The following is a 20812-nucleotide window of genomic DNA, read 5'->3' as shown; positions in this document are numbered from 1 at the left end:
GGGCCTGTTTCATCTAAAAAGGACTGGTAAGTCCATCAATTTCGAAGGAATATGGATACAGCGTAGGATTTAAGTGAAACATGGGTTGAATGATACTTGGGATTCTGTTGGTGCTATTTTGGAATGACTGCATGTGTTTTCAGCGCGTTGACTCATTCTTTCATATGTTGGCAACATGTTTGGAGCATGTAAGCACTGGTTGACAGCGTCAGAAGACTAGAAAGGGAAGAAAATATTCCCGAGGATATATTCTTTACTGCCGAGTAATGGAAGAATTTTTGGAGTAAATGAGCGAGATTTTTTGGGTTTGTTGGCTATATAAAGGGTTCTGGTGTATCATAGCGAGCATGCAGAGTTAGGGGACGAAATATGGGTGAAAAATCAGAGTTGCAGAGCTTGTCTCTACTGCTTCCATTGAAGGAGAGAACGAAGAACATAAGACCCTTAAAGACAGTCATTGTGCTACAGTGCCTGTGACAGTTTCTTTTTATCGTTCAATGTAACAGTTATTTGTAACAATTATAAGTGCTACAAAACCCGGTTTTATTATTGTTCTCCCATTTCATTATTGTGAACACCTTTTTGAGCAATGAAAAACTCCTTTGAGTATGTTTTCACCATGCGGAGCTAGAACCCATCACTGACACGACTGAGGAAGCTGTTTTTCACCCATGTGGTAATTAAATTAATTCTTTTATAACTATTTGCATATAATTTAATTGTTTTAAGATTTCTATTAATTATTTGTTATTTTGTCTGATGTCGCATGTTTAGTTTTAATTACTTTTGATGCGTCATGCTCACAACTTGCAACTAATGTTTTATGAAATCTACTTTGGCAAAGAATAGAGTTAATATTTCTTTTATTTTGAGCTATAATTTCCTAGGATTAATTTCTGAACCACTTGAATATGAAAAACAGTGAAATCCCGAGTCCAAGTAAATTCTTCATCCTGTGAAATATTTTGTATATAATTTATTTATTTCTAGTATTTTCGTTATTTAAATATGAAATCAATCTCATCAAGTCCGAGTAAATGACAACCTTTCTTACCACTATCTAAAATTCGATCATTTAGTTGCCAAAACTATAAGTCTTGATTTCAAGTCTACTTATAGCTAAGTCTCGTATTAGGATAGAAAGTGTAGTTGAGCATTAGACTTCACGACGCTCATCGATTGAAGACGAAGAACTGCTAAGGGGAGCTGTAGAACTTCATCAACAAAAGGTATGTGGAGACTTGAACTCATCTATCACTCAAAAGTCTATCTACTCTATCTCCTATTTGAGACAAAATTCGTATATCTATATAGACTTCAATTATGCACATTTGATATTTCGAGCTGAGTTTAACTCGCTTACATATTTCTCGAAATATGTGTTGGTAGGCTTTCGCTTTAACCAAATTCATCTTATATTCTTGACGAAAGTCAAAAGATGATCATGTGAAAATCGCCTTGTAACATCTTACATGATCTGTGTGAGATAGTCATTTGATGTAGACTCAGAGTGTTTCGTATTGATCATTCGATCACTTAAAAATTGCTTTGAAGCTAATAGTTTGTGTGAGACAGCTATTATCGTCTTCCGAGAACGTTTCAATGATAGAAATGGAGTTTAGAACAATTGGATATAAGCATAGTATGCGTACTTGCATATATGTAATCCAAATTCGAGAACCATAATATGTATACCCGTATGCGTACTGGTTGGTTTAGTGAAAGTCCGGGAACCTTATACGCATACCGGTACGCGTACTGGCGTGAGGTTCAGGTTCGGGAATTTCTGCTGAGTTTGGACGGTATGCGTACCCGTTCGCATACTGGCGTACCCAAACTTAGTCAGGGTACTTAGGTATGCGTACACGTATGCATACCTGAGTAAGTTAAGTTCTAAAATCGATTTGTTCATGAACTAATACATTTATATAATAAGGAATGCAATCTTTTGAAAACCGTGGCTATAATGTTCATGACTTGATTCGAGTGAATCAAAATCGATTTTGCTTCAATTGTGTCTTATATATATGAGAATATAAAAAATTGAACAACTCTAGAACTAGTCATGATTAAGATGAATGAGGTTGATATGAAAGTGTTCATATGGCTAACTTCGGTTAACTATTGTTGAGCCAACAAGGTGTACACGTTTAGGTATGGTTACGCATATCTAAATGAAGTCACTTTTCATTTGTGTATAACAAGCTAAGTTCGATCTAAGGTTGAAAGATATTAGCTTGAGTCTATTTTAGTTTGCATCTAATGGTGAATATTGAATGCTTTGTTACCAAGGTAGCATTGATTGCAAACCCTGATTTGAAGAATATATAAAGGAGAACTCTAGTAACTGGGAAACCTAATCCCCACACCTACTGTGTGATACTATTTGCGACTAGAGTCGATTCTTCTTTAACCTTAGGTTTTTCACGAAACCCTGTAGGTTAACGACTTGAAGACTTCATTGGGATTGTGAAGCCAGAACCAACTATTTTCTATGTAGTTGCTTGTTCTGATCTTGCTGTTTTCTATCCTATCTTCTCTAAGATTTGCTCGAGATTTAATCTCCGATAGGCAAGATAAAAAAGTAGTCACAAACATCTTCGTCTCTCGTTTGTGATTCCACAATAGCTTGTTTCGCTACCATACGATTAAGATTATTGTGAGGTGATTGATATTTGTAGGCTGTTCTTCCGGAATATAAGTCTGGTATATTAATTGGTTCCTGTTCACCTTGATTTATCAAAAGATGGAACAAAACTCATAGGTTTATCTGTGGGAGACAAATTTATCTATTCAATAGACTTTTCTGTGTGAGACAGATTGGTTTATCAAGTCTTCGACTTTGGGTCGTAGCAACTCTTAGTTTTGGGTGAGATCATCTAAGGGAATCAAGTGCGTAGAATCCGGCGTGGTTCTAGAGACGTAAGGAACACGACTGTACCTTGATCAGTGTGATATTGGTTAGGGCCCAACTACATTCCAGTCTGAAGTTAACTTGGAGTAGGCTAGTGTCTGTAGCGGCTTAATACAGTGTGGTGTTCAAATCTGGACCAGGTCCGGGGTTTTTCTGCATTTGCGGTTTCCTCGTTAACAAAACTTATGGTGTCTGTGTTATTTTTTTTCCGCATTATATTTGATTATATAATTTAAATATCACAGGTTGTGCGTAAGTTCAATCAATTGTAAATCCAACCCTTGATTGTTGATTAAATTGATTGACACTTGGATATTGGTTTTTGATACTGTCCAAGTTATTTCTTATACTCAACCGGGCTCGCAAATTCCTATTTGTTTGATTGCGTATTGAATTGAGAAATAAAGATATAACTCTTTGATATATTTTTCTTAATATTGAGTCTCACTGTCCAGTTGATTATATTGGAGTTAGTCCATACAGATAGCTAAGCGAAATATTAAGTGTGGTTGCTAGACCCCCGCTTTTTCACTTCCCATAACCATAAGACACGGTTTTCACCATTCACCCGTGATCTCCACTACTTCACAACTCCTACTTCCAAAGAGATCAGTGTGTCCGACTATGACTTGGATAAATAGATTTTCAATATATTTCAACCAACAACATTAGTTATCATCACAAGTACTCAGAAACCATCCAGGATTCAAATCTTACACTTTGCAAGCAAATTTTATTTCCTGATACAAGTCATAAAACTATACTTCACATAATTCATCATTCTGATCTCAACTCTTTCTTTGCTTCCCTCCCTAAAATCAACCCTTCTCCTTCATTTTGTGACCGAAGCAAGACTAGAACGACCATTTATTTGTGTAGTCCATGATTGTACAGATTAATCTCTCGAATCTAAAGTACTCATGTGCAATACATTTGTTTAGGGTTCAGATTTGATTCTCACCGGGGAACCCAATTTACCATTTTCTCCGGGATCAGTTTTTACCCTACTATATTTATATCTTGTCATTAGTCTTGTTTTCTATTTTATATGTTTCGTTAGGAAAATCATGTGAAATCAGTGGAAATGATCTAAGAAGAGAAAAGAGTTCATTCCGGCAGAAAAAAAAAGAAGTTACAGTTGAAAATACACTTTTGGATTTAAATATCCAGAAACACCTACGGCTAGGAAAGCACCCAAGAACCTAGCTGTAGAACAAGTCGAAATATGAGACTGAATTTTACAAGAGGTTTTAGCTAGAAAAACATTCAAAACCTAATTGTAGAACTGGGAGTTTGAATTCTTGTTTGATTTACGTCTAGGAAAATTACTCAACATAAACGTAGAAGAAATCGAGTTTGCGAAAAAAAAATTCTGGGCCATATTTACGTCTATGAAATCTTTCAAAATCTAGTCGTAGACAATAAAAAGAGTTGAAACATGAATTCCAGACTTATGTACGACTGAGTCTAGGAAAAATAATGAAATAAAAAGATATCAAGAGTTGAAAACCACCATCGTTTAGAGGACAAAAATACCAATCCAGTGTAAAAAAAATGAGGTCAGTCGGACTTCATGTTAATGAGTTATGGCCAAAATGGTGAAAGAAGATAACGAAATTTAGAAACACTTACTGATAGGAAATTGCCCATTCAACTTAGCCGTAGGTGACCCTGAAAAATCATCTTAATATTCCTATTTAGTTACGACTAGGTCGTGAGAATAATTCTTATCCAAAAAGTGTTTGACTTGGACTTTTAAAGCGAGGAAAACTTGGTCCCAAAAGGATTATAATACCTAAATTAATGATACTCCCAAGATATTAAGAAAACATATTTTATACTACTTTACAAGTCTAGGAGGAGGTCACAAACACACGGAGCGAAAGCTAAGGTTCCGGAGCGATTTTGCTCTCTTTTGCTTGTATTCTTACTAATTGTAAATGCATCTTTCTCTCTACGAAATACTAATTTTGGAAAATATATAGTATGCAAGACTCTCATATCGTTACTATCTTGATACAAGTCTAAAAAACATGTTATCGTGGAAGCAAATGATCTTTAGACGTTTCTAGTTGTTCCTTTGTTGGAAAGCTAGCGATCTTTGATCATGGATCCAATCAAACCAAGTAAGGGACAAATTAATAACTCTCAAAATAGAAAAAATCTCAAAAGCTCTTAACAAAGAAGAAAGATTCGCATTTGGATACCACCTATGATATTATTTCGTTAAAAAAGACAAGGAATAACTCTCTCTCTTCTCTCTCCTCTCTCCGAACTTTTTCTTCCTCCTCTTTCCTGATTATGGAATAATCTTCTTTGGATAAGCTTGGGGACTTATGGATTATGAGTTAGGGGATGGTAAGGGGATCGATTAACTTAAATGTTTGGTAATAATAAGAATCAGATTATGTTTCTTCTCTTGATTTTTCTTTTTTATATTTGACTTTTTTTTTTTCGAGAGTTATGTTTATGTTCCTTATTCTTTCTTTCATATTTTCTCTTAGGATCTGTTGATTCAGGTTCTTCTTTTTCCTTTTCTCTGGTACTCTGTGATTCTTATGTTGGGTCGGATTATTTTCGTTTATCCTCAATCTTCTGTTCTTCTATCTAGATTCTCTCTTTCTTCTAAATCTGCTCTCTTTATATGTGAAGTTTTCTCTGGTCTTGATCTATCTTTCTGTTATAGTTGTGGTTGATCTCATACTCTCTTCTTATTTTAGTTTTATTTTTTCCTCTTTTCTTTTTCTGGCTGTTTTTTTTTTCTTCTTTCTTGGCCTAAATCAGTTTTGAATCTAAAACTTGGTCTATCTCTTAGATCTGTTGAAGGAAAAATTTATTTGGTTTTATTAAAAGTTTCCAAATGATAAATCTTTGTTTCCTTTTTTCTCTGATTGTTTCTTATAGTTTTATACGATTACCAAAATAGTAACCTCCATGATTATTATGCATGTTTCCGATCTTCTTCCCTGCCTTTCTTCTTTTCTTCTGGGTTTTCTGATTTTCTAAAATTTGCCTCTTAATCTGTTTGTCCCTTTTCTTAGATCTGATTGTTTTTGAACCAAAAAAATTAAAATTAAAATGGAGGGTCTCTTTAAAAGTTGTCTATCTATCTCTTTGCCTTCTCTTTTTTATGGGTGTCTTTCTTTTCCTCTTTATTGATCCTAATTTATTTTTCTTGAGAACTGTGATGGTGGTTTTATCTTGGCTTGTCTTCTTTTGAGATTGTCTTCTTGGAAGGTCTCAAATCAAAAATTTTGTTATGTTATTTTGGGAATGAATCCAATTTTTGTTGTCATGTTTTTAAATTACTGGTTTGTTATTGCTTTTCTTTTTCCTCTATTTTTTCTTCTTTTTTTGGTATCAAATTCACTTATCTTTCGTGATTGAAAAAAAATAAAATCCCCTAGACCCTGACCCTAACTCCGCTGATCCTAAAACAACCCCCAGGCAGGTCCTTTTTTCACTACTTTCTTTGCTTTTATGTTCTAATCTCTAGTCTCCTGGCTATTTTTTTGCGAATCATTTTTTAGCGCGGGGTTGCTTCCGGAACAGTGTTCGTCTAAGCACAATGGAATAATAAATTTTTGAGTCTCCATTTGGTTTGGTTTGGCTATACAAGGGGGCTTTTCTTTCACTCTTCTTCCTTTGATTTATTTGTTTTTCACTTGTTTAAAAATCTAGCCTTCTCTTGTATTTATAAGATGCATAATATTCAGGTTCATTAGCATCTGAAATTACTTGGAATCCATTAACATTTTTAGCTTTATTCAGCACTTCATTATTAGTTATCTCTAGTTGTTTCACTTTGTGAGATTTGTTTTCTCTTTGGTTTTTATCTGCTTGAGTTATCTATAACTTTTCGCCTGAATAGTTGAGACCGGATAGTTAACTAGGCTTATTAATTTGCTTTCATCTTGTACAAAAGTTTTAGTTCTTTAGTTTCAGTAATCTTTATATTTGGTTTCGTTTATAGTTCGGGTTAGTTATAACATGTGTTATCTCTGTTTAATTCCTTTCGCTATCTATATGTATTGTGTCTGTTTAATGTTAATGTTTTATTTAACCTACTTTTGTGCTTCCTCTTGGTATAGGAAAATGAAAGCTCATGTGAAATAACATGATGCTAAAATCAATACTGGTTGTGTTCTGTTTGGTTGTATTTTCTCAAAGATACAACTCTCACCAACAAAATCTTCGATTGTGGAAAAGGCTAAACCGTCATCCTCAATCATTAAGAAGAGATCTCTTTCCTGTAAAGGCCGCAGTGACATTTTATCAGACTTGCTCGTGATAGAAGGGCTCAGGAATCCATCTTGATAGTTTTATCACACCTTCACAACTCGCTTGTGGATCCTTACATACTTCCAGTATTAGAAGACTACTCATTGGGTAACGATGGAGAACGAATGCCTCCTATGTTATTGAAGAATTACAAATGGTTTGGTTATCTTTGTATTTTTGGTTTTAGGATCTTGTCTAGGACTCATCGCGTTGTGCTCTTTTCCTTCGTCAAGGTTTTATCCCTTTGGATTTGGATTTTCCTTGACAAGGTTTTTAGCGAGGCAACATATGCGTGTCCAACACCTTTCGGTGGTTTTCACATTTACCTTCTATTTTTTGTTTTTTATTTTTCATGTATTTCCTTTAATTTGTTAGCCGCAATAGATGGCTATAATACCAATGTAACCACGGCTGCTAACGCCATAAGTTAGTATTTTTAATGTAATAATTCACAAAAAAGAAGAAAAAGAAAGATTCAATTGTCAAATGAAACAAGTGAAATGATTGCTCAAGAGTCAGATGATGATCTTGATTCAACCATGTCCTCACTTACCAGACAGTTTTGTGAGCTCTTAAGTAATAAGGATGTGTTCATATCTTTTACTTAAGGATAAAGGGAAAAAAGTATAACTAGTTTCATACATTTTACTTGATTTATATTTCTCTTTACTAAGTCAATCCGACTCCTTTAATCATGATGAAACTCGAACTCAACACTCCGTGGATGTAATGTAAGCATTGCCAAACCACACAAATCACTTATGCTAATTGCCTTCATTTTGGAGCACATATCTATTTCGAAATAGTAGTACTGCCTCACTCTCTAACCCAAAAGGAAAAAAAAAAACGAAAAAGAATTCACTCGCTCTTGAATCGGCAATGCTACACGACCTTCCACACTGCGCCATACTCACCGCCCATGTTGATGTGGGTTGATGATGTGTTACCAGATCATGTGAAACTCTTGGATTCTCATTTTTCTCTCTCTCTCTCTCTCTCTCTCTAAGTTCTTCAATTCTCTCTCTCGTTTACCTTCCTCCTGGAATATAAATCTAAGATCTTTGTCAATTTCAACTTTCAATCTGTATCTACTAATGGCTTTTTCCCTCACCAGATTTTTATGATGTTAGGAAAAGAAAATATGAATGGAGTTTTTCAATTGAAGTTCCTTACTGTAATCGTGAAAACCTTGGTCAAATCTCGGAAGCCATCTATTAATAAGAAAAATTCTTTATCACGGGAATTTTTTGCATACAAATTTTGATCAAGGAGTTAGAATTTTTTGCATACCATTATCTTCCTTCTTCATTTAAATCTTTGCTTCTTTTCTTTTTCATAAGGAGAGAAATCTGAGAACTAATCTTTGATAAATTTGAGTTGATGGTTGAATTTAAAAACTCGACCTCCCAAGATTATTCCAAGCGTAAGAAAATTTCAGTACATATCTCATGATCGGAAATTTTTTTGAACTCGCAGTTGCGAGTTCAAAACCGAATTCGCAGCCTCATAGCCATTGGATTACTAAGATCCGACATCATCTAACTGTGAACTTGACCACAGTTAGATACCCATAACTGTCGTATTTTAAATTGATTTTCTGTTTCTTTATCCCTGGCATGAACTTACTAGATTTCTCTTAATTTATTTATATCTTTAGTTCTGGCGCCAAGATATGCAAACAAGTTCTTTTTATACAATATATACATACTTCATGAATAAAAGAATTGAAGCCACTTTGAAGGTGCAAAAAAAAAAAAACAACAACGAGACATGTACAATAAAAAATAATCCAGTGCAAGAAGTTCTTTACGTCGCTCAGTTTTACACTTCTGCTGATATGATGAGTTGCGACCATCAATCATACTTGGTTCGTATACCATATAGTTATTAACCATATATCAAACTTGTTTTAATTGGAGAATTAGGTTAATCAGTTCAAATCTCCGCATGAAGTTGTGCATTGTAGTAAAGTATCCATGGCATTGGGGAGTGGTAGAATCTCCAATTTGATTTTATAATTTTGTTAACAAATGAGATGCTTAAAGATGGTACTGACTAGGCACTGAGATTCCAAGAGAGATTGATTCTAAGGCATGAATGGGGTACCTCTTCTAATCCAACACTAAAAATAATTTCAAAGAGAGATATTTCTTGCACATCTGAACCAAAAAGAGACACACTTCTTCAATATCTTCATCTACATATTAGCAAATACATTCCTTGAGAAGATTTGTGTTCGTGATCTTATTTCTGCAAGCACCAGTTCTTATTTTTTGCTAGCATAAGTTCTTATTTAGGGTTTATATTTGGAATAAAATTCTAAGTTTTCCAAAACGAAAAGAGATATGAAAGATCCCTCTCGGACCAAAAATAAGGATTCCGTTAGAAGTTGTGCTATTAGAATTTTTTGTGATATTTAATAAAGATATGTCAGTTTAACTTTGCACTAAATACCGTATTTAACTGTAGTTAAGTTCATAAGTAGATGATGCCATATCTTAGGAATCCAAAGGCGAATTCAAAACTTTTTCCCTCATGAACTCAAACAGGTTCTACCATGAAATGTTCAAAAACCCACCTTTCACTTCATTTTCCTAAGAAACCCAGATTTCAAACCTCTATTCAAATCCTTAAAATCAGTGACTTCACTCTAGCTAAATGGGAGGAATAATTACGGTGTGCAGAATTCAATATTTGAATGGGAGGGATGATTATATTTTGATTTGATTCTCGTTGAAATCTTGAGAATTCAATTGTTCTGGTGTGCAGGATAATGAACACATACAAACAATCTGAAATCAAAATTGGATTTCAAAAAACAGGGAACTAAAAGTGTTATGGGTTAATAAGCCTTGCTTAGTGTTTTCAATTCCTTCAATCCGGTCTTCTCATTGATTTCACCTTGGATTGTAAGAAAGATGATCTAATAAGTTTTCAATACGGCGAGGATCTGTTTTCAGGGAGGAAAGAAGATAGACGAGAGTTCTTAATAATGGAGCAGAAGAAGTATGAGAAAATACAGGGAACAGAGAGAAAATATAGTCACGTGAGTTCAGTCGCGTCAGCTAACCACGTTGGACTGGGCGTAGAATAGGGCGTAGAATCGGACTCAGAATATAATTTCCGCTCTTGAAATGTGATAAAACTGGATGATTCACCACTGAAAATCGGAAAAATCCTTTTAAGCGAGCCAGCCCTAATCTGAACCCAGTTGGGACCCAGCTTTATTTTTTATCTTTAAAAAATTGAACTTTGAAGTGTGGACATGTGTCAGAATTAAAAGATCTATCTCCTCGTTCCTGTCCTGTTGCTTGCCATTTTAGCCCATCATCATAAAGATATATATATATATGTATATGTATATTCAGATACTACGAACGAATTCCATCGTTTTGTTAAGCCGAGTTTAGCCTCCTCATGTTCTACCTAAACCTAAACTACTAAAATGCATAACACGCATCACACCCGCTGCAGTAGATGAGACGATCGAGAAGTTTCTCAACCTTTTTCTTCGGACAGAACTTGGTCCAGACTTGACAATCGAGAGTCTGTAATCTCACTTTCCCCTCTTCTTATCTATTTCCTCTCACTCTCGAACCCTAATTTCATTTCATTTCTTTAAAAAAACTCTATTTTTAGCCATCTGTTTCTCCCGATTTCGTCTCCAACAGTGGTCAAACTAAATCTCTTAAAACCAACTCAAAGGAAATTGAAATCAAGAAGATAATTGAATTGAAGACTAAAGAAAAGGTAAATAATCGAATCTCTGATGTCTGTAGAGAGATCATTTGAAGCATGGGAAGAGGTACAAAGACAAGGTCATGATTTAGCTGATAGATTAGCACAAGGTTTCAATGGATTACTTACTACACATATAAACCCTAATTCATTTCCATGGCCAAATCCACCTCAAAAACCTAAACTGTTTGATATTGAATTTACAACACAGAGTTTTGGTAAAAGAGATTTTGGATTTGGATTGGATAATAATAATGGTTTTGGAATTGATGGGGTTTCAGCTATATTTGATGCGGGAAATAGGTTAGGACAAGCTGGGGTAGAATTTGGAGCTTCTGTTAATGGTGTTAATGAACAGTTCTTTAGAAGATTGCCAGTGCCATTTCGACATGATGAGAGTGATGGTGGTGGTTCATTGAGGGTGGACTTTGATACTCAAAGAAGAGATGCTGTTTTGGCTGGACACAAGGAAGATTTGAAATCGCTTGCTGAACAGTTTAGGGATTATGGATTTTCTGAGACGAGTGAAGTTGTTTCTGATGAATCGGCAGAGGAAGATGGTTTTGGAGGTTTTAATTTGAAATCTACTGGATATTTCGGCAAAAAACAGGTATATATTTTTTCTGAATTTTGTTGAATATATTGTAATCAATTGATACCTAGGAATAGGCTAGGGTAGAGAGTTTGAAGTGCACAAATAGATAACTGTTTACAGGCCTGTATAAAGCTTTTTCATTTTGTACTTTATGCAGGGAAGCTGTAATATTACATCAACATACGATAGTAGATCGAATGATATCGAAAACTCTCTAGTTGCAAGAGGGGATTTGTGGAGGGTAGAAGCATCACATGGGGGTTCTACTTCAGGGAATGAAAATTCTCCTTTGTTTTTGGTTCAACTTGGGCCCTTGTTGTTTGTTCGTTATACAACACTACTTTTACCAGTTCATTTGTCAAAACAGCACTTGCTTTGGTATGGTTACAATAGGAAGGTAAGATTATTCCTTGTGAGTCAAGTTTTGACTTACTGAAAACACTAGTTATTCGTAATGATTATAGTTATATATTGCATATATTCATTGTATCGTTTGTAATTCCTCAACATACTAGTTATTGGTAATGGGTATATAGTTACATATTGCAAATAGAATTATCATATCATTTTTAATCCCTCAACATTCTTTGTAAACCTGCTATGCGATTTGGTTCAGATTTTTGAATGTGCACTGACTTCTATTTGGTATTTTATCTCATGTGGTGAGACGACTACTTTAGCACTGACCATTCCCACATTCCTTCTTGCAGTTTTGAAATATTTTCATATATTTAGTGCGCTTAGCATGTAATACCTTTGTGGTTATACCGCATAAGCTTTCTGATTCACTGATGACTCTGTAAACCAAACATATTTGCATTAGAACAGTTGGAGAAAAGGGATAAGACATCAGATAAGTTGTTGATTAATTTCTGGGTAGTGAGGTGTGTTGAGTGCCATAACCATCAAACTGGAGCAAATAGGTGTTAGAACATGGTGAACAAAATAAGATACATAGGCTAAAGCTAAACAGGTCTTTGTCCCCATGCTTTATATTCGTATAAATTGGTTAACCTCATTAGTTCTGACAACTTTTCCATTCTCTTCTCATCTGGAATATCATTAACCTGTCTTTGTCCCCATTCTTTATATTCGTATAAATTGGTTAACCTCATCAGTTCTGTCAACACTTCCATTCTCTTCTCATTTGGAATATCATTAACCTCGTTTGTTTTGATTATACCTTGGCTTCATACCTTGAATCTGTCGAATGATAAATGTAAGAAAATTTTATTGATTTGATGATCCATATTTGACGCGTTCTCGTGATTCTGTTTCAGAATGGCATGCATTCAATCTGTCCAACTGTATGGTCGAATCATAGGAGGTGGCTACTGATGTCAATGATCTGTCTAAACCCGTTCGCGTGTGTAAGTCATTTTTATTTTCTTGTTCTGGATGATGCTTCTGATGTGACCTACAGTAAACTACCTTATATCAACCCCCCTTTTACGATATGCTATTTTTCACAAAGTTCAAACCTCTAGAAGGATTTTAAGGGGTTTGGAAGCATAGGCTGTAATTCATAATGCGAAATGCTTGGCATTTTGCATATTGCCGGCTTGAACAACTGTCAAGAAGTCCAATACCAGTAAATAATAGTAGTCTTGGATAAGCTGACAAAGTTCCCCATCGAGATATTAGTGCTATGCAGAGTCTGTACATTGCAAAATCAAAATAACGTTGTTGTAAAATACGGAGAGTTCGAGTCTTCTTTACCTTTCACCATGTCGCCGAATTAGTTTTTATAGTCCCAGAGCGCATCTTCTTTTCTGTGCATATTTGTTTAGGATCTTAGGTATCGTATTATCAGTTTGACGTTCAATTGATCTAATCCGTAAATTATATTACTTTCTAATGCAACCTTAAGTGTCTTTAAGTTTCTAATGTGGGACTTTCAAACATAGAATTTGGTAAGTATACCAGTTTCTCTATAGCTGCTGAGGGAGTGGGTATAATTATTTACATTGATAAACTCGTCTGCTGGTTTGTAGTGTTTAGTCTATCTGCCCTCTTTTGACGCCATGTTAACTACATATAGTAGAATTGCTAGGCATGAGTTCTACTAACTGTTTTCTGTTGTTTCAGTCTTATATGGATCTCCAGTTTCCGAATGGGCAATTCACATATGTAGCTGGCGAGGGCATAACTTCTAGTGCCTTCGTCCCTGTATTTGGTGGCTTGCTTCAAGCTCAAGGTCATTATCCTGGAGAAACACGAGTTAGCTTCTCTTGCAAGGTTAGTTGGTGAAAGTGCCACAGATGAAGTAACTTCTTTTTTGTTTAAATTCTCAAAGTACATTGTTTATTAATCTCTTCAACTCCGCCCAAAAATTAGATTTGCAAATCTGTCCTGGTGTTTTGATTGTTTATTTACTCCTTATCCAGAATAAATGGGGAACATGCATCACGCCGACGGTGCAGTGGCCTGACAAATCTTTGTCTCTGGGACTTGTGCAAGACTTAGCTTGGCAGAGATCTGGTCTGATGGTTAGGCCTACCATCCAAGTGAGGTAATAATAGTCACTTTACTCAACTGAATTGCTGCATATAGTGCTGGCATTTGGTCAAGCCTGTCTTTGTCTTCAATTCATATACTCTTATAGCACATCAAACCACAACTTTGGATATTGTGGAAGAAACTTTAGGTCATCAAAATCCATTATGCGCCGACTGTTAGCCTCGGGGTGATACGTATTGGAGCATGCTTACATCTTAATTTTAGTTGTAATGATCTGGAGTATTAGTTGCAATACTTCCAAACTGTTATTTAAAATATAAGTCTACCTTGTGATCATGCAACCTATTTAAATATTTAAGTCGGGTCATTTTAAAAAACCACTTATGTGGACTTACTTTCTTGTCTCGGTACTTTTTTGAGGTGGCATTAGCAATGGTATGGGGCCTGCACCTTTAATGTGGTTGTTTTTTAGTAGCACCACTCCTTTTCAATTTTCAGTTGCCATACCGTGGTAGCTACTTTGCGATGACCCAGAAGTGAAACTCCAGGATGACCTCTGAATTAGTATGATCAGCTTCTATTCAAAGTTTTTATAGGCTAAAAAAATTAGGAATGGTATCTCTGATATAATTTCACCTGATACTGTTCTTTGAACCTTCTTTTTTTTTTTTGCATATATACGAGCATCATAACTTAACCTGTATTTGTGATATGAAGTGGCCGTGACACAAAAGGTAGAAATTCTGAATATTGATAAATGACACTAGAAATTTAGAGCTTGTTTGGTACAGTTTTCAAAAATAGTTTTCCACTGTTTTAAAAACATTCCCCTTTTTCCTTGTTTTCATTTTCTAAAATTTGTTTGGTAAATTGTTTTTGAAAACAAGGAAAATCAACTAAATCGGATCAAATGTAAAGATTCGTCTAAGAGATAGTGATATTATCCATGACTCACTTGCAGTCATTCCCCCGATCTCTTACTTTGTTCTGAAAAGAAAAAAAAAACAAAGAAAAGAAAAAAGAGAAAACACAGAAAACAATAATTTGTTGTTTTCATTTTTTTGTTTTCAGAAACAGAAAACAGATAGAAAACATTTTCTGAAAATGCCCCTTCTGTTTTTAAAAATAGAAAACTGTTTTTGAAAACTATACCTAACAGGACCTTAGGTTTTTAACAGATTTCGAGTACATCATAAATAGTTACATTAATTAAAGTTGAAACATTATTTTTGAGTGACTCAGTTGATAGTTGTTGGAAGTATTGTATGGGGATATAGAATTGCAGTAAAGTTGATCGTTTACCTATCCAACAGCTGATTATTTTAATGCTACTAGAATAGTGGACACACTTATTTAAAGACTCTCTGTTCATTTGGACAGTATATGCCCAACTATTGGAGGAAGCAATCCTGGATTGCGTGCTGAGCTTATCCGAACGGTAAAGGAGAAACTGAGTTTAATTTGTGGCTGTGCTTGCACAACCTATCCTTCTGCATTCGCATCAGTTGCGGTAAGTTTTTCTCCAGTTCAAAAGGAGCTTCGCCTTTTTCTTAGCCTTTTTTATAACATGTTGCTTCTATCTCTTACTTCTTGTTGTCCTGTGGATAATATAGATTGGCAGGTCAAAATGGAACGGGAATGTGGGGAAATCCGGAATAGTTGTCAGAGTTGAAACACCCCTAGGAAACATCGGAAGACCTTCATTCTCTGTTCAATTGAACAGTGGTATCGAATTTTGATATCTCAGTATGATGTACTTGGACATCTGTATATATATAGTAGTTTCAAACTTTCAAGTCTCAGTACAGGCCCCACCATGGTGCTGGGTAGTTGTCAACGTCCCAAGTTAGTAAGCATTTGCTTCTGAAATTGTTTTTTTTTTTTGAATTTACCAATGGCTGTAATTATCATCTTTCATAACGTGTTGTGTAAAGAAGTTACTAGGGAATGAATAAACCATCTTTTTAGTTTGTTGCATAGAGGAAATAAAAGAGTAAAACATAAAGGAGACAAAAAGAAAGGGAATCACAGGTGTTATGCATGATGGAGGTATGTGGATGTACTATGACACATGTAAGTAGTGGTTAGACACATGTCGCTCCAACACTCCCCTTTGGATGACCACCATTACACTCATTGCGTTGTCAAAATCTTGCCAGAAAAATTCTTCGAGGTAAAAATTGGTCGAAGGAGAAAGACGATATTTGAGCTTCTAGAATGACGTCAACTTTCAAGACTTTTTTTCTTTGTAGAACTCTGTCAGGAAAAACATTTGGTAGAAAAACCCGAACACATACAAGGATAAGAATAACCTCAACCGAGAAGTTATATTTCTGGTGATATTGTTGTCTCATTAAAAACCTTTCCGGATAATAAAATCTTGTGGGAAAAATAACCTTGGTGAAGGAAAAGAGTGCAACACACCTTTACGTCATCATCACATTGTTAGATGCTCCCCCTGATACCGACATCTCCCCAATTTATATTATGGTATTATTGTTGTCTCATTAAAAACCTTTCCGAGTAGTAAAACCCAGTGGAAAAAAGTGACCTCGATGAAGGAAAAGAGTTCAACATACCATCAGGTGCTCCCCCTGATGCAGGACAATTTCTTTAGTCTAATGCATTCATGGGAGTGGACAGTTCCTTTAGTCCTATGGGGTCATGGAAGTTCGGACAATATCTTTAGTCCTATACTTCTCACATGTTTTTCAAACATGGCCTTAGATAATGACTTAGTAAATAAGTCTGCCACATTTTCGGCAGATTTTACTTCACTGACCTGAATGTTTAGAAGACATTATTGTTGATGATTATAGAAGAACTTCGGTGATATATGTTTCGTATTATCACCCTTGATATAACCTTGCTTCATCTGTTCGATGCAAGCTGCATTATCTTCGTAAATGCAAGTTGGCTCTTCAGTGGTAGAACTCAAACCACATGTTCCTCGAATATGCGTATTGATAGACCCTAACCATATACACTCACGAACCGCCTCATGTAGAGCAATGATCTCAGAGTGGTTCGTGGAGGTAGACACAAGGGTTTGCTTAGTCGATCTCCAAGATATCGTTGTATTCCCAATAGTGATCACATATCCAGTTTGTGATCGACCTTTGTGTGGGTCTGAGAGGTACCCAGCATCAGCAAAACCAACCAAAACATTATTTGGGGTCTTGGTGTAAGGAGTTGCAATTACATTGGCATCTCTCCTTTCGTCTTCGTAGGGATAAAACAAACCCAAGTCAATGGTTCCCTTTAGGTATCTAAAGATTTTCTTTCCAATGATGTTGCGTTGGCGCTGAGCTATATCTAGCTAATAAGTTCACTTAGAACGAGATATCTGGTCGAGTACATTGTGCTAAGTACAATAATGCGCCTGTTACACTTAGATAAGGATACTCAGCTCCCAATACATCTTCGCCATCTTTCTTTGGACGAAATGGGTCCTTATGTACATCTAAAGTTCGACCAACCATGGGAGTGCTAGCAGGGTGCACTTTGTCCATATTAAATTGCCTGAGTATCTTTTGGACATATGCAGACTGGTGGATTAATATTCCACAAGCTCGATGTTCTAGTTCAAGTCCTAGATACATCCGAGTTTTCCCAAGATCTTTCATCTCAAATTCGGATTTCAAATAGCTTGCAGTTTCTCTTATTTCATCAAGAGTACCTACTATGTTCATGTCGTCGACACAGACAGTTATAATTGCAAATCCAGAACTTGTTTTCTTTATAAACACGCAAGGACACAATTCATTATTTGTATATCCCTTCCCAATCAAATAATCACTAAGATGAGTATACCATATCCGCCCGGATTGCTTTAATCAGTAAAGTGAGCGTTTCAACTGTATTGCAAACGCACTCCGTGGTTTAGAGTTACTTGATTTGGGCAATGGAAGTCCATCTGGAACTTTCATGAATATCTCTGTATCAAGATCCCCACAGAGATATGCGGTAACCACATCCATAAGTTGCATTTCAAGTCCTTCTGAAACTACTAAGCTGACTAAGTAACAGAACGTGATGACATCCATTACAGGAGAGTATGTTTCTTCTTAATCAATCCTAGGGCGTCGTGAGAAACCTTGCGCCACGAGGCGAGCCTTATATCTCAATACTTCGTTCTTCTCATTAAGCTTTCTGACAAATACCCATTTATGTCCTACAGGCTTTACACCTGGTGGGGTTAGCACTACCGCACCAAATACCTGTCTTTTTGCCAGTGAATTAAAATCAACACGGATTGCATCTCTCCATTGAGGCCAATCTGCTCTCTTTTGGCATTCTGCAATAGAGTGTGGTTCGATATCATCGTTCTATATAATCTCTCGAGCAACAATATATGCGAATATATCATCAATATGCGTGGAGGATCTTTCCATCAACACGTATGAACTTTTACAATCCATCGAGATTTTTTTCTTTCTCTGGAATCAGTTCAAACTTAGAGGCGCCCCCCAGTAATGATTCATGGACATAACTGTAATCAGAGACAATCTCATGAGATGGATTATTTGTATTGATGATATATGGATCAATTTGTGCCTTACTCGCCCTTTTCTTCCTTGGCTGAGTATCAATCGAACCAAGTGGTCTCCCTCTCTTCCTTTTGGGGGCCACGGCCTCAGCTACACTTCCACCAAGTGCAGCCTTGGTACCTATATCTATTGTACCTTTTACCTTGTCGGGAATTTCCAACCTTGCAGGCACGTTTGCAGCTGGTATATGTGATCTCATCACTTTAGCGATATCAGTAAATGCATCAGGCATTGAATTTGCCACATTCTGAAGATCGGTAATTCTTTTCACTTCACTTTCGCATTGTGGAGTGCGAGGATCAAGATTAGACAACGTGGGAACACACCACCACAATTCCTGTTGTTCCTTTGGAAGTCCTTTTCCATACCTCCCCCTAACGACGGGAAGTTTGTCTCATCAAAGCGATAATCCGCAAATCTAGTGGTAAAGAGAACGCCTGTCAATATCCAACATAAATACCTACTCGTCTTTGTGGACCCATCTTAGTACGCTGTGGGGGCGTAATAGGCACGTATACGGCACAACTGAATATGCGTAAATGTGAAATATCAGGCTCATATCCAGTTACCAACTGGTACGCAGAAAATGGTAGGCTAGCAGTGGGTCTAAAGCGAATAAGTAACGCTGCATGCAATATGGCGTATCCCCAGGCAGTAATAGGCAGGTTGGAACGCATAACCAATGCCGTAGCTATCATCTTTAACCTTTTGATGGTACCTTCTGCGAGACCATTTTGAGTGTGTACATGGGGTACGGGATGCTCTACGTCAATTCCATAAGACATACAGAAATCATCAAATCCTTTAGATGTAAATTCTCCAGCATTATCAAGTATGATAGACTTGATTGGATGATCAGGGTGGTGAGTCGTTAGTCGTATAATTTGTGTTAGGAGCTTTACAAATGCAGCATTTCTTGTGGACAATAATGCAACATGTGACCAACGGGTCGAAGCATCAACCAGAACCATAAAATACCTGAATGGTCCGCATTCTGGATGTATAGGTCCACAAATATCTCCTTGTATTCTTTGTAAAAATGGAATTTTTTTTTTGGTATCATTAGCATAGGATGGTCTCGATCCTGTCTTTGATAAAGAACAAGCTTTGCAGAATGAGCGGTGTGCCTTCGATAAGGACATCAAAGAAGAATGGTACAGGGGGTGCGCTTCAATTACTTTGGAATGTGAAGGTTGCGCTTATCTTGCTTTAGAAGACATAGATTGTGCATCATTTACTTTAGAAAGCACATTATTACTCTGCATTATAACAATCTGTTTACCCATTTTATTTTTCGTTCGAAAGAAGGGATGTCCGTGTGAGTTCTTCAAAACACGGATCATCATATCACGACCTGGGTTCCCTAGTCAATCGTGCCAAAGCTTATATAAGTCACTGGCCAACAGTTCATCGTTGGTAACAACATGGGATTCAATAATCCTAATATTTTTGATATATAATCCACTAGATTGACTTATTAGTTTCTCTAAGATGCGCTTCCTTCCGTATTCATTAGAAGTCACGTATATGTACTCAATTTCATTTTCACAGTGAGTTTCCAAGTGATAACATATCCTTGAAACTCAACAAAGTGCGGTGAGCTTTTGGTGCATATAGAGCTTCCGTGACTTTAATCGTTGGCAACAAGAATTGGGCAGTACCTCGCCCAATGATTACTTGTGATGATCCAATCATCGTAGTCACAGATGTATTATAAGGAGTAAAACTAACAAATAATTGTCTATTTCGTAGGATAGTGTGGGTGGTTGCACTATCAGTTAGACATTCAATTTCTCCTTGAGACATTGCTACAAGTACATTAGGCCGGAAGGTTATAAAAATGAACACTTTATCTCATTTTCTGTAGAGAAATCTGTTCCATTAGAATGGTGCCCTTTCCATTCTAATATACATGCTAAAACAATAGATTATCATAAAAAAAAAAAGTAAAATTCTATTGAACATGATAGAAAACAAGTACTCATAGATAATCCACACACATAACATAAAGATGCTAAGAACATGTTTAGCAACAACGCCACCTACTCAAACCATTAAACAAACTGTAGACTAAGAAAACATAAAGTACCTTAAAACAACTAACAACCTAATTAAAACAACAGAGTCTAGCAAGAAATGAAACAAGAAACTAAATGTTTAGGCCCAGGAAAAGTCAGGAACATCCATTTTTGGGGCAAAGTCCTCGTTTCCCAGGAAATCTGAGATTGTGAGGTTAGCATCAGGGGTAACAATATTTTCTTCTGCGTAGTTAGC

General features: G+C 36.1%; 1 protein-coding gene and 1 long non-coding RNA gene across 2 annotated transcripts; both read left to right on the top strand.

Annotated features, from left to right (window-relative positions):
* Positions 1-5140: 5140 nt before the first annotated feature.
* Positions 5141-7654, top strand: LOC113306875. Its single transcript, XR_003338877.1, has 2 exons — positions 5141-5272; positions 7006-7654. It is a non-coding gene; the product is annotated as an uncharacterized LOC113306875 (long non-coding RNA).
* Positions 7655-10553: 2899 nt separating this feature from the next.
* LOC113302140 lies at positions 10554-15967 on the top strand. The gene is made up of 7 exons (XM_026550987.1): positions 10554-11543; positions 11686-11925; positions 12809-12898; positions 13617-13766; positions 13916-14040; positions 15369-15498; positions 15602-15967. The coding sequence occupies exons 1-7, from the start codon at positions 10965-10967 to the stop codon at positions 15725-15727; spliced, it is 1440 nt and encodes a 479-aa protein (XP_026406772.1). The 5' UTR covers positions 10554-10964; the 3' UTR covers positions 15728-15967.
* The last annotated feature ends 4845 nt before the right edge of the window (positions 15968-20812 follow it).

Source organism: Papaver somniferum, chromosome 8, assembly GCF_003573695.1.
Source record: "Papaver somniferum cultivar HN1 chromosome 8, ASM357369v1, whole genome shotgun sequence".
In the NCBI taxonomy this organism is placed as follows: domain Eukaryota; kingdom Viridiplantae; phylum Streptophyta; class Magnoliopsida; order Ranunculales; family Papaveraceae; genus Papaver; species Papaver somniferum.
This window is presented reverse-complemented; position numbering and strand designations above follow the sequence as displayed.

What these genes read in the sequence shown, in the direction of transcription:
- LOC113302140 (XM_026550987.1), top strand. Translation starts at nt 10,965, where the DNA reads ATGTCTGTAGAGAGATCATTTGAAGCATGGGAAGAGGTACAAAGACAA. An exon ending in GATATTTCGGCAAAAAACAG is followed by an intron (nt 11,544 to 11,685) that starts GTATATATTTTT and finishes TACTTTATGCAG; the next exon opens with GGAAGCTGTAATATTACATC. An exon ending in GTCTAAACCCGTTCGCGTGT is followed by an intron (nt 12,899 to 13,616) that starts GTAAGTCATTTT and finishes CTGTTGTTTCAG; the next exon opens with TCTTATATGGATCTCCAGTT.